Source organism: Cynara cardunculus (genome assembly GCF_001531365.2).
Source record: "Cynara cardunculus var. scolymus isolate 2C chromosome LG 11, CcrdV1, whole genome shotgun sequence".
Lineage (NCBI taxonomy): Eukaryota > Viridiplantae > Streptophyta > Magnoliopsida > Asterales > Asteraceae > Cynara > Cynara cardunculus.
In genome coordinates, this window is record NC_037538.1 from 5,711,726 (window position 1) to 5,725,808 (window position 14,083).

The window sequence follows — 14,083 nt, forward strand, 5'->3', positions numbered from 1 at the left end:
GGTTAAACACGTAAAGTAGAAAGAAAAAAGTAGTCGTTTCTTTCGAATCTGTTTGATCAATTATCGAGCATGTTTGTTTTGCCACCTCTAGTGACATCGTGACCACCATGCCAATTTGTGCAAAAAGGATTTGTGCTACCATCCAGAACATTTATATCGTACTGGTTCCACGACCATCATAGAAAGGTAAATTCTTCAATTATAAACTTATGTTGTCATTTTGAATGAGATTTCTTTTAGGTAGCGTTTGGTACGCATACCAAATGGGACATGACAGTATTGGACATGACTAATTTTCCGTCCCATGTTTGATTCGACTAGAACAAGACGTGACTAATTATCTATCTTACGTTTGGTAAGCTAGACATGGCATAGCAAAGCTGTTAAAATGATCAGATTGCCCTAAATGTTGTTTAATATTATTTTATATCATAGTAGTTGTAAATGATACAAATCAACATTAGACAACATTTAGGGACGATAAATTTATGTTGATTTGTGTCGTTTACAACTATTATACGTTATAAAATGACATTAGACAACATTTAGGGACAATATGGTCATTTTAACAGTTTTGAGCCGAGTCCAAATCGGTTATGATCCGAGATTTTCCTTTTCGTAACCGGTCCCATGATAACCGGTTTTGGTCCCTACCAAAAACATATGATCCGTTCTCCATGTACAAGGTTCGGTCCTTATAACCAGTCCCCGTCTTGGACCCTGGTCAAGCCAAATAGGTCTCGAACTTTTTTTTCTTTCCAAAATCAGTTTTGAACAATATGAAAAACCTTGTTTGAAGTTTTTCATTTTTTAAACAATATTTTATTAAAATAAACTTTAAAATATCTAATTAAGCCATCTAAATATTTTCTTAATCTTTTTTTATATACAAACATTGTACATGTTTTATAAAATATTAAAACTTCAAAAAGAACTTGAAAAACTAAAAGAAATTTGAAATTTTTGATAAAATAACTTGAAAATCTTGTAAAAATCTTAAAATTTTAATATACAAGGGGTGGGGTGTTTGGGATTGCTTATTTGAAACAATTTATTCTTTTCTATAAAAACTTTTATTAATTTATCATAAGTTAGAAGAGTTTAACTCCTTAAAAAACTCATTATTACTAGTATAACTTATTTATCCAAACACTTAAAAATGCTTATTATCAATACCACACCAAACAATCCCAAACACCCCGTAATTTATAGAAATTTAACTTTTATTTTAAAAAAATGGACCTACCAACAGGGCCTTGAATTATTCATAAAAACCATAACTAAATAGTCTGGCACCCTTTTCAAGTCCAGACTCCAGATTCAATCACTCAATCAATCTCCTGCGATTTTGCGATTGTCTGTGCGAACTGCCTCCAGACTCCAAAACAGAACATCTGTAGCATGTGAGCGACTGTTGAAATCAGAGTTTAGATCTCGTCGCTTTAGGTAAGTCAATCGTTAAGGGTTCGATCATTTTCAGTTTTTAGGGTTCATCTCTCTCTGTTATGTTATCTTGATTATTGAAATCGTCACAAACTAGTAATTAGTATTGATTATTGAATAGTTCTGTTATGTTGAGATTTCCAAATTGTTGGATATTTGCTTTAACATATTATTGTGCTCCTCCTTCGATTGACCCTCAGGCGTTTAGCTCGATTAATCGTACTTGCTGTTCCTCTCCGCTATCAGCTGCTGGCTTCGGGCCCCCTTTCTGCTCTCGCTCCTGATCTCTCTGCTCCCGATTACCCTCTATTCTTAGGTTAGGGATTCAAATTTCAGATTCTTTCTTTTGGAAGATTAATCATTTGAGATGTTGTTTGTTACGTTGTTTGAGAGTTAATCTGATAAGCCACGTAACCGTATAGCTTTAGGAACTAGTCAAATATAGGAGTTAAGGCTATTTTTCTGCCACTATCTTTGGTACCTATCTTTTAGGGGGATGTGGCCTGTTTTTGTAGGAACAGTAGTTTTTGCTTCTTATATACATTTCCCCTGCAAATGTAGTGAAGGAGGAGTTTATTGAATTAAAACACCTGTGTTTAGTTCTCTCTCCAAGTAGAAACTATCTTTTCTTTAAGCTCTGATTGGGACCTATCATAATCTGCAGATAATTTGTTTGAGAATGTCAGAACTTTGATTTGTGTTTGTCTCCGTGTGATATTTGTTGTCTTCATTTGAGATTTGAGAATATTATGCTCGAGTTATTCAGTATTTGGCTTACTGTAATTAGTTTCCATTTTTGCTAATTTAGCTTGGCCAGCTGTTTTTGACCCAGCTCTCTAGTAGTCCACTTCCTGACCGGATTGATCATGTAAGTTTGCTAACTGAATTGTTTAAGTAGGTGTTATGCATTGTTTAAGTAGATGTTATGCATTGTTTAAGTAGATGTTTCATAGCTGAACTCATTATTGAAAATTTGTGTTGATGGTTTCTCAGATTTGTGCGTATGGTGAATAATCTCTTTTTAGGTGATCTTCTGAAAATGTCTAAACATTATGAATAACCTGTTCACAGTTATGCACATGATGACTTTAGTTATGCAAATCATTCATTCATAATGTTATTTTGTTGAAGCCGAACTTGCTTAGCGATTCATTTAATCCTGCTTCAGTTCCAATTCTAGACCTTATATATTATACTTCAAGACACTACTGTAGTTTACTTGAAAACGGTTGATCACTTTGGATCTAAGTTGTTTATAGTAATACAGGAAACTCTACCAGCATTACTTACTTTATCCCTAAATTGTGGTTTTTCTCAGAGCCAAACGAGTTGTTTTGTAGTGGTTCAAATCTGTAAAAATTGAGATAGTATGTAGACATTCGATGGAGGATGAATCTAACCGAGGTAGCATATTAGAATATGTATTAAAATCCAAAACAAAAGTATGAGAGTTTCTGAACATATCCCAAATACAGCATAAGTGATTTAAGGTTTTAAACCAAACAAAACAATGACAAAATTTGAAATGGAAGTAACGTGGGGTTTGAGATTTAGACGATATTTTGGTGATGTGATGCCAAGAAAAAAGTTGTTCTATAATACATGGGGTTTGAAATTTAGACGAGGATGGAGAGATTCATGTGCGTTTGGGACCCAAAGCAAAACAGGGCAAACAATTATAAACCAGTTAAATGGGGTTTATTTGTTTAGTGGTAACCTATTTCATGTTATTGTTGTAGTACGCTAAAGTTGCTTGTATCATAACGTATGTGAAAACTGTTGGTATTATTGTTGAGTGATTCACATCAAGTTACAAGACCCAAGTTTTGTTTGCTATTGGGTTTTTTTGGAATATGAACTAAATTGCATTTGTTAAATTTAGTTTAGTTGGAGGTTCTTTGACTTGTGCTATTTTTACCTTTCAAAATCTGGACCCGTTAACATTTTAAAAATAACGTTTTAGTCTCCTAGAATAGTTTTCGCGTCATGGATTCTTTTATGTTAGTTTTTTTTTTTCTAAACTATCCTTTCATACCTTTTTTTATCTCACAGAATGGGAGATCTAGCAGCTGAAAAGCATGCCAAGTACATCTTATTGGTGGAAAAGAGGAAAGATGATGTTGAGTCTGTTCTAATGGAGCATCTCCGAATTAACGGTGCATATTGGGGATTAACCACACTTGACATCCTAGGAAAGCTTGAAGCTGTGGAACAAGAAAAGGTTGTTCCGTGGGTTATGAGTTGCCAACACCAATCTGGTGGTTTTGGTGGTAATGAAGGGCATGATCCACATTTACTCTACACCCTTAGTGCGATCCAAATTTTGGCACTATTTGACAAGATAGAAGTACTCGATATCGATAAAGTGTCGAGCTACATAGCTAGCCTACAAAACGAAGATGGTTCCTTTTCAGGAGACATATGGGGCGAAATAGATACTAGATTCTCATATGTCGCCATATGTTCTCTTGCACTACTACATCGTTTGGATAGAATCAATGTAGAAAAGGCAGTAAAATACATTATAAGTTGCAAGAATCTTGATGGCGGGTTTGGGTGCACACCTGGTGCTGAATCTCACGCGGGTCAAATTTTTTGTTGCATAGGGGCACTTGCAATAATGGGTTCTTTACATTATGTCGATAAGGATCTTTTAGGTTGGTGGTTGTGTGAAAGGCAAGTTAAATCCGGAGGCCTAAACGGGCGCCCTGAGAAGCTTCCGGATGTCTGCTATTCTTGGTGGGTGCTATCTAGCTTGATAATGATCGATAGAGTTCATTGGATCGACAAAGAAAAGCTTGTTAAGTTTATCTTGGACTGTCAGGATATTGAGAAGGGAGGAATTTCAGATAGGCCAGACGATGCTGTTGATGTTTTCCACACGTATTTTGGAGTTGCAGGTCTTTCGCTTCTTGAGTATCCAGGATTAAAGGCCATTGATCCCGCTTATGCACTGCCTGTGGATGTCGTCAACAGAATTTTTCTCCGGTGATCTTTTTTCTTTATTTGTTAAAAGACGAAATGTTTATAGTTCTTACTTCAGACAGATCTTATTTCTATCATTACTGCTAGTAACAAGCATTAGACTTCGTTTATATTGATCCTATACTATATTTGGCAAGTCGGGCGGCGCTTTTGGGAACATCTTATACAAAGGTAAAGTCTGTAACTTTCATGTCTTATTTTTAAGCGGATATACTGGGTTTGTTTAGTTTGATTTAGATATCCGAGTTTTGCAAGCAAAGCACCCTTCCATGGTCGACTCTGATGAAGAATCCTCGGGTTACTGATCGTAGCTTCTGGGAACCAGGGGACATCATTACAAGCCTTGAAGTAGTACTACTTGCAGTACGGGACCAAAGGCATCCAACTTGAAGGCGTGCATATTGGACTGGATTGGACTGAACCAGAAATAAATACTTGAAGTCATGATGTCGTCTAGTGATAACTTATGGTGAGACGTAGGGCTACTGCTACCCATGGCCAGCCCTGGCCACGTGCAGCCCGTGCGGCCGCACAGGGCATCAAAGCCTAAAGGGGCATCAAATTGTTATCTATTACTAGTTTTGAGTTTAATAATTTGGGAATTGAACAACCGAGCTTTAATTATAAAAACAGGCCCAAGGCCTAGTAATGATAAATACTGAGTGCACATCGTAAACCAGTTAATGCCATCATTCCAACAACTCAATCTAATATCTATTGTTCTTCAAAGTTCGACTATTTCGATTTTTAGGGCATGAAGTTCTCTTTCTAGCCGATTAACCGTATTAGTTCCATTAAGCTTATTAAGCTGCTAACAGATAAGTCATTAGCCTTTAGTCGTTAGATCTGTAACTTTTGAGTTTTACTTTTTGTTCATTATGACAATAATTTGGATGTAATTTACTATTTTAGCTAAAAACTAATTTATAGTTTTCCTTGTCTTTTAAGTCCCATATAGTAAAATAAAATTTCTATTTTGCTAGTTTCAATTTGAAAAAGGGAAAACTGGAAAAGAAGGAAGCACAATCTTAATCCAGGATTTATCCTTTTATCATTATATATTTTGTATTCGGGGTTTTGATTTTTATGTCCCGCTTGTATTTTTTTATTATAATTAATAAAAATAAACATGAGGATGAGACATTTGGCTTGAATAGGTTCTAAACTCTGTAAAAAATCGCATGTTTCGTTGTTTCGTTGACTTAAAAAAATAGACTTAAGGGCATTTTTTATTTTTTTTCGCACAGGGCATCAAAAATCTTAGGACCGACTATGCTGCTACCAAAGCCATTTAAATTGAATTTAGAGTAACGGCCAACCACTTATGGTTAGGGGTGAGCAGCGGAACCGGGTATCCGGCTATGGAACCGGAATCGTCTTGGAACTGCCGGTTCTGGAACCAGAACTGATATGAGTGGTTCCGGTTCCGGTTCCTAAAATACGGAACCGATTGAGAATGGTTCCGGTTCCGGTTCTCAATTTTTCGGAACCGTTACCCGCCGGGTACCCGGTATTTTTAAATAAAAAAATTATTATTATTTTTTAATACCAAATTTATATTAGGTTTACATCTTGAAAGCACGCCGTCATCTTCATTCTTCATCTAAATTCTTCATATAGAATGATTCGTATTTTTTTAAATTGTGTGTTCACTTGGATTCATAGTATGTAATCGTTAAACTTTGAAAATTTACCATTATAGTATGTAATCGTTAAACTTTGAACATTTTCTATTAATCTATTATGGTTTGTAATCGTTAAACAATATTTGTAACCATTACTACATATAATTTGTATTCTTGCTTATTTATTTAGTGTTTTGGCAACGTTTTATTTTTTATTTCTAAATAACAAAATTTTAATATTTTAGGAAGCGGGTACCCGGAACCGGAACCGGTTCCCGGCGGTTCCGGTTCCGGTTCCAAAAATTTAAGAACCGCTCTAACCGGTTCCGGTTCCGGTTCCGGTTCCTATCAAAAAGGGCGGGTACCCGCCTATGCTCACCCCTACTTATGGTGTAGCGAGCCTATGGCTGCTGTGGTCACATTTAAACGGCAGTGTCTACGAGTGGGCCGAGGGGCGGATTTGAGAGAGGAGGCTACTGTTTTTTCACAAGTTTTTAGATATTAACGTGTGTCCGCCCCTCGGTCAACAAAAAGTAGTTCATACGTAAGTATTTATCACATTTTAATATAATATTGGATGAAATACACAATTTAAAATCGTACATCATGCTGTAAAGTGCAATTTAATGAACTTGTAAACATTCGTCAGCACTCGTTTAGCTTACGATGTGTTTGGAAATAAGGCAATGATTATTTTTTTTTCGTGTTTCAGAATACGTTTAACCAACACATTAACTAATCGATTACGATAAACTTAGGGTTAATGTCAATCAATAAACTGGAATATTTACGATACTGGTTTATACGGTTCAGGTCTCCCCTAATCGATATGGGCTGATTGATCTGGAATGTATCTGTCAAAAATTTCTTAAAATGTATCTGGACGGATAGCGGTTTGTAGTTGCTCATTCACTGAAGCGTCAGTGGTGACGCAGGCATACCATCACCACTTACACCTAATTACATTTTTAAAAAGTAAAAACTGAACAGAATACTCCATCTATAAATACACGTGTTACTCCCTTCCCCTCGCAAATCGGTTTGCCTTTGTCGTACTAAAAAAACCATCGTCCTCAACTTCATTTCTCGAACCATCTGAAAATGCCAACTTCGTAAGAACATCTCTCTCTCTCTCTCTCTCTCTCTCTATCAATCTATCTATCTATGCATTTATATTTGAATTTGAATTTTGATTTTGATATGATTTTGATTTTGATTTTGGTGTATGGTTTATAGAAGTGTGAAAGAGGTTCTTCCATCACCTCTGGATTCTACTTCTCAACAACCTCCTCTGTTTGACGGAACCACTAGGTATGTATCATATGATTAGTTAGTTAAGTTTGAATGAGCTTGATTTCTCTTCTAGAACGTATTTTTGGTTTTAGTCTGCTGCGATGATCAGGATATCTAAATAATAGTTTTATTTTGTTTATGGAAGGTTATACACCAACTATCAATGCCCCTTTGCACAGCGTGTTTGGATTACCAGGAATTATAAGGTAATTTGTTAACCTATGTTGTGCTTTACGATTAAGTTCCTTTATTGAATTATTTATGGTTTAATTGAATTTGAGGTTTAGCAGATGTTTGTGCGATCTCGAAGGTGATTATTGAATTACTTAATTAACTACAACAAAGTGGTTTAGACCAGGAATAATTAGTTGATTTTATATTCACAAGTGAAAAATAGTTTTGTTGCAGCCGCTTCTTTGTAGCTTCTGATTATTTTATTCAAAAAATTAGAACCAGAATCTGATTAATTGCGACTTCCAAGCACCCCCATCGATTCTCTCGTAGTTGATGAATAAAATAAGACCTCATGTGACGATTTAGAATTGAGCTGAATTGGGCGTCTCTTATCTTATTAAGTAGGCAGGAGACCTTAGTTTTTCACCTTTTCTTTCATTCGACTCTATTAAAAAAATATACCCAAAACAAAACAAAATTCATCTTTCCTAGTTGCTGATAGAGATGTAAATTTACTTTTAAATTGAGTCAACTTCTGGATTTGGAATTTTATGCCTTTGTAGAAGGTCAATGAAATGGTTTATATAATATAGGAAGTTGCTATGGATTAAGCACAAGGGTTCTGGCGTAGTGGTAAGGCTCAGGGTATGTGGTGGAATATCTCATCTACCTTGGATTTAATTCCAAACGTTCACAACAATTATTGCCATTGAGTTTATCGAGATTGATATCTTTACCATCACAATTTACTGGGATTAGTGGGACACCCTTCCAAAAAATAAGTTGCTATGATTATTGTTTCTGAATGTTTAAAGTAAACACAGAAACATTGTATTTCTAAACTTGAGCAAGTTAATCAACTAATGGGGTGTGCTTAAAGACAAAACTGTAGAAGGAATTATGAAATGTCTATAATTTCTTGAATAAATGTTTGATCTCCTAGAAGACTTTTGGTTGATTATTTGCTATACTTTCTTTTAAACCGAAATGTTGACAATACCTGCAAGTAACTTGGAGAAATGAAATTTGGGTGGGGAGCTGTATTGGAAAACTTGGGCGCGGGTCTGTTTCCCGTTTTCGATGTGCTATCTCGGGCTTCTTTCGAGCTCATTTTCTTCTTTTCCGAAGATCGAAGAAAACCTTTGTTAACTCTCCGAATTCTCTCTGTATCAAAACTAATATCGACTTCTTAATTATCTGGGTCTTGATATGCAGGGACTACAAGACAAGATCAAGCTTGTTCCCATTGACCTCGCAAATAGGCCCGCATGGTATAAGGAGAAAGTCTACCCTGAAAATAAGGTAATCCTTGTGATATATCGTATATTATGTTTTAAGTTCTACTTTTTAATCCTGGTTAAATCAGTTTGTAACCATTTTCTGTTCTTTTTCAACTTTGTTATGTTTATTCAAATTATTTATTTTCGTATCTCAAGACTCAAATGATCTGTTTGAGGTGGTACTACTGCTATTTCACCACATAAACATATTGATATTAATTGTGAATTAGATCGAGTCTTTTTAGTTGGTCCTTAGATTCAAGTTGGATGGTCGTTATTGATTGGGCACATGAAATGCTTAGATGAATTCTGATCAAAAGGCAACAGGAAGTCCTTAATAGTTTCTGCATATGTGTGACACTCTCACTTCTAAACACTTGTAATATCTATTGCAAAATGTACAGAGTGTGCTGAGTCTATTAGTTTATATAAAACAACACATCTTCATTATAGTAATTGAGAATTCGTTACATTCAACTAGCTGTTACATTATATGTGATAAAAAAGCAACTAGGATTTTCTTTCTTGATAAACGGATTATCATAATCTCTATTGAGCATTTACATATATCTCCTTATATCACCGTGTTTGTGCATGTATGCTTATATCTATTGATGGTTGATACCTGGATACTGTTTGTTGATGATATTTTCTTTATTAAGGTGCCATCTCTTGAACATGACAACAAAATCATTGGAGAGAGCTTAGATTTGGTGAAATATGTAGATGCTCACTTCGAAGGGCCCTCGTTACTACCAGATGTAAGATTTGAGATCTACAGTTTGATAGAGAAACCTCTTTTCCCTCTCTCCTCTTTTGAAATTGTAACAAGCAGCCATATTAAAATTTATAGGACCCTGCCAAAAGAGAGTTTGCTGAGGATCTATTGACGTACACCAACACATTCAATGGAACAGTGTTCTCTTCCTTTAAAGGAGATACTGTGAAAGAAGCTGGTATGACTTAAACCTATCCTTGTATTATATATAAAACACATGAAACTTTTTTGCATCTAGAGCTGATTAGATCTGATACCTGGATCAGGTGTTGCTTTTGATTACTTGGAATCAGCTCTTCAGAAGTTTGAAGGTCCTTTTTTCCTTGGAGAAGTCAGTTTGGTGAGTGCTTTCTTCTCTGCACTTAAAATTCCAAGATTCCTTCTTTTTGGCCCATCAAGGTACAAAACAACTGTCAACTGTGGCCACTTAGTTTATCAACGCTGATTTCTTGCAGTCACAATTTGTCGGGATTAGTCCAGGCATAACCTGGACACCCTTCCAAAAAAAAGTATCCATTGATAAAGGTTAGCCCTTGGGGATCCTCCCTAAAGGTTGCCTGTTCGAGTCTCCTTAGGGCTACAGGGAATTTTCCTAGCTGTTATCTTCGGGGCCCATGGGATTAGTCGGGGTGTGTGCAAGATGGCCCAAGCACCCACGGTTACCCAAAAATAAGTATCGACATAATACTTTCAGTTAACTGCAAGTGAAGACTGACTAATTGTTGCTACAAACTTATGAATTGCAGGTGGACTTTGCTTATATTCCTTTTGTGGAAAGGCTTCAGGTATTCTTAAAAGAGGTATTCAAGTATGATATTACTTCAGGCAGGCCGAAACTAGCAACATGGATAGAGGTATGTCATTTGTCATTGCTTCTTCTTTCAGTAAAACATAAGATGACTAGAAAGAAGGATTTTTTTTTCCTTCCTAATCTCCACTTTTTGGGTTTTTGAATATTAGTCCATCGATTCCCAATCAAGCCAGATAGACTTTGACTTTTCAAGGTCAAATGATTTAGTTTGACTTCAAAATGGTTACTTCTCTTGAGAAATTTGATTCTAAAATAAACTTTATAACAAAGACAACATCCACATTGAATTTGAATTTTGGAAGTAAATTATGCAAGATCACTTTTTTTTTGGGCGATGTAAATACATGACAATTGGGCATATGAAGCCATCTTTTTAATTGTTAAGATTGATGTTGTGAGTGCATTGCATCGTCCATTCGCATTCTTGCACTTACTATGAAGCACTTGAGTATAGGAACTGAACAAGATTGATGCCTATGTTGAGACGAAATGTGATCCTGATTACGTTGTTCAAATGTACAAAAAACGCTTTCTGGTAAGTAGCTTTCTGAATTCTGCATTTACATGATACATCATGCCTTGAAAGTCTTTTGGAAAAAGTGGACTACACGCTTGTCTTGGACCCAAATATCATGTGTAGTCCAAATCGTTTTTTTGGAATGATATCCTTGGGTTTATGTTCTCTTCTGTGTGACCGACGTTTTGATATATCACGGTTTTCTGGTGTTTTACTGACGAAATCGTAAGATTGGGATCATCTCGAAAAGGGGGATTAGCCTAAAAGAAATACTAATTGCTCATATGATTGTTGTAGGGTGAGTGAAGTTGATGATATGTTGAGGGATATGGCTGGCAGGCAGGCAGGCAGCATTATATATAAAGGGTGAATAAAGTTGTTTGTTTCAAGTAACTGCTGTTGGGTGTAAGTTTGTAGCAAAAATGGTCTTAGGTTAATAAACCTCTTGGTTTGTTTGTTATCTATAACTTTGAATAATCTAGTTTCTGTACTTCTTGTACTTGCAATGACTTCTTCCTCAGTACTGCACATGGGTTGGGTTTGACGGTCTAAAGGTATTTTTGACAATCCATTTCAAACTGCTACGATTTGATAATACTCAAACCGTTAGCATGACCCAGTTGAACCTAATCTATGTGGGTTGGGTTGGTCGGGTTATGACATTCAAGATATGCTCTTGAAACACATCTGAGCATAAAAATGACATCATCTTCACTTGTACCGATAGCATATGACATTCATCGACATACTTACTAGAGTGAATTTGACCTATTGCTTCAAGATCACATTCACATTCATCTCATCATCTCCATCCTAACTATCTATCAATAAAAGCCTTTCATTGATGACTGAGATCAAGGTATTAATACATGGAAAAAGTGAGAACAGCCAAACAGCTTGCTATCATGCCCGAAAATCGGTGGACAAAAGTGACCAAAATCGATTTGATTGAGAGAGAAATGGAGACGAAGAAAAATGACAAGCCCTAACCCTAAACCCGACCTTTTATACTCCAAGGCCCGCTGGTTATCATACCCGCTATCATGCAAATGTCATGATCGTGGGAGCCCTATAGCCCGGACAACCATTTTCTTGGTACCATCAGCACCATCGTGCTAGCTATCAAGCCAATGCCACGATCGTGTGGGTAAAATAGCCCGGACAACCATGTTTTCGATACCACCAATGCGCTATAATAACATTCGTCATTAATACATGAGCACTATAGTCGGACTCTAAATTTTGGTTTTTCTTAACTGGTTCAACACTTTTATTGTATGGGACGTAAAACAGGATGTTACACATAGATATTACTTGTTGACCTTCTATACTTGCAGTATGTTCTATAGTTTGTACACCAATATTACTTGTTGTCTCGAGTTTGTAGTTTTATGTTAGTTTATTTAAATAAAATCCAATGAAAATAATGTAATCAATTATCAAACAAACATACAATGATTTGACAAATGTTTCATTTTCAAGAAAAAATCTCTAAACGTATCTACATAGAATTACAATGTTTGATTGCTCGTTATTCGGTTTAATGATACAAACATATAATCACTGCTTACATGTACATAACTACATTTGAATTACATGAGATACTTTGTCTTGTGTGTTGGCCTAACATGGAACAAGAAAAAGGTTGTACAAGTTTGGGGCAAGAATTCATCGAACAAAGATAGAGTTTTTTTTATTTCATTTAAAAAAGTGGAACAACCTTGGAAAAAAATATTAAATTACTATCTTACCCTCCTAACATAACAATATATCGATAGAAAGGAAAATCAAACGAGAAGACGGTTAACTTATGATGATGCAAAAATGATCAAATTTTATGTGATTTATTAGACGTTTAGAAGGATGAGGACGATTGGTCAAAGCGACCAAGGTCACGTGAAAATTAACGTGTGCAACATGTTTCGTCCTCACGGTTTGGATGTGTAATATACCATATGTGATGTGAAAAATACATGTGGTTTACCAATTCTTGCGTTTGTTTTAAATAGATCGTTTTCTCATTTAGACGTGTCCATATATATATATATATAAGGAAGGGTTCAAACGAGAACTCATGTGATTTACAAGAACGCGAGAACAACCCAATAACCACATATTGTGATAAAAAATAAAATTAAAAGATTTTTAAAATTAAAACTGAAATTGAAAAAGATTCAAAAAAATTTAAAATTAAAAGGGTAATAATGAAAATGATATCATCAAATCTTTTAAACACGATCGTTATTATCATTAGTCTTATCATTATCTAGTAAATGGTTACGAATTCAAGGAGACTCATAACTTCAAATCGCAAAAACAACCGACGGAAGCAACGATTTCGAACGGTGTTTATCATTAGCCTTATCATTATCTAGTAAATTGGTTATTTTAGACATTATCACAACGATTTCGAATGGTTTCGATAGGTTAGGATTATACTAGGTGTGATAATCATATGATATGGGTGTGATAATCATGTGATAGGGGTGTGATAATCACCATTATACATCACTTGGGTTATCGTTTTGGTTAATAAGTTAAAATTTTGGTGTAATCATGTGATAGGGGTGTGATAATCACCATTATACATCACTTGGGTTATCGTTTTTGGTTGATAAGTTAAGATTTTGGTGTAATCATATGATATGGGTGTGATACTTATGTGATAGGGGTGTGATAATCACCGTTATACATCACTTGGGTTAACGTTTTGGTTGATAAGTTAAAATTTTGGTGTCATCATGTGATTTGGGTGTGATAATCATGTGATAGGTGTGTGATAATCACTGTTATACATCACTTGGGTTATCGTTTTGGTTGATAAATTAAAATTTTGTTGTAATAATGTAATATGGGTGTGATAATCATGTGATATGGGTGTGATACTTATGTGATAGGGGTGTGATATGAAGAAAAGATGTTAAGCCATCGACTATCTGGAGATTATCATGAACGAGAAGGAGAAGAAGCATGAACGAAGGAGAAGAAAAAAACTACCAAGAGTAAAACGTGGAACGTGAAAGGATAATTATGGTTAATTAAAATAAAATAAAAATTATAAAAATTACTTAATTATATTATTGTCCTTATTAAATTATGTATATATATAATAAAAGTTAATTTATTAATTAAAAAGTTTGAGGTTATTGGGTTGTTCTCGCGTTCTCGTAAATCACA

The 14,083-nt window shown here is 35.2% G+C and overlaps 2 protein-coding genes across 5 annotated transcripts; both read left to right on the forward strand.

The window, feature by feature from the left end:
- Positions 1–1,311: 1,311 nt before the first annotated feature.
- On the forward strand, positions 1,312–4,585 carry LOC112521659 (geranylgeranyl transferase type-2 subunit beta 1). 4 transcript variants are annotated; one of them, XM_025130641.1, is made up of 4 exons: positions 1,312–1,446; positions 1,644–1,759; positions 2,252–2,311; positions 3,496–4,585. In XM_025130641.1, the coding sequence occupies exon 4, from the start codon at positions 3,497–3,499 to the stop codon at positions 4,433–4,435; it is 939 nt and encodes a 312-aa protein (XP_024986409.1). In that variant the 5' UTR covers positions 1,312–1,446; positions 1,644–1,759; positions 2,252–2,311; position 3,496; the 3' UTR covers positions 4,436–4,585. The 4 variants fall into 4 exon arrangements, with proteins under 4 accessions (XP_024986409.1, XP_024986413.1, XP_024986410.1 ...); XM_025130645.1 differs by lacking the exon at positions 2,252–2,311; XM_025130642.1 differs by lacking the exon at positions 1,644–1,759.
- Positions 4,586–7,056: 2,471 nt separating this feature from the next.
- LOC112521213 (glutathione S-transferase L3-like) lies at positions 7,057–11,455 on the forward strand. Its single transcript, XM_025129938.1, has 10 exons — positions 7,057–7,165; positions 7,290–7,364; positions 7,492–7,552; positions 8,736–8,822; positions 9,463–9,561; positions 9,654–9,756; positions 9,845–9,918; positions 10,325–10,432; positions 10,844–10,924; positions 11,204–11,455. Exons 1-10 carry the CDS (start codon positions 7,155–7,157, stop codon positions 11,210–11,212), a joined length of 708 nt encoding a protein of 235 aa, XP_024985706.1. The 5' UTR covers positions 7,057–7,154; the 3' UTR covers positions 11,213–11,455.
- Positions 11,456–14,083: the final 2,628 nt, after the last annotated feature.

Excerpts from the sequence above, each read along its gene's own strand:
- LOC112521659 (XM_025130641.1), top strand. The coding sequence starts at position 3,497 with ATGGGAGATCTAGCAGCTGAAAAGCATGCCAAGTACATCTTATTGGTG.
- LOC112521213 (XM_025129938.1), top strand. Across the intron at positions 9,562-9,653 it reads GGCCCTCGTTACTACCAGAT|GACCCTGCCAAAAGAGAGTT; the intron begins GTAAGATTTGAG and ends TAAAATTTATAG. Across the intron at positions 9,919-10,324 it reads TCCTTGGAGAAGTCAGTTTG|GTGGACTTTGCTTATATTCC; the intron begins GTGAGTGCTTTC and ends TATGAATTGCAG.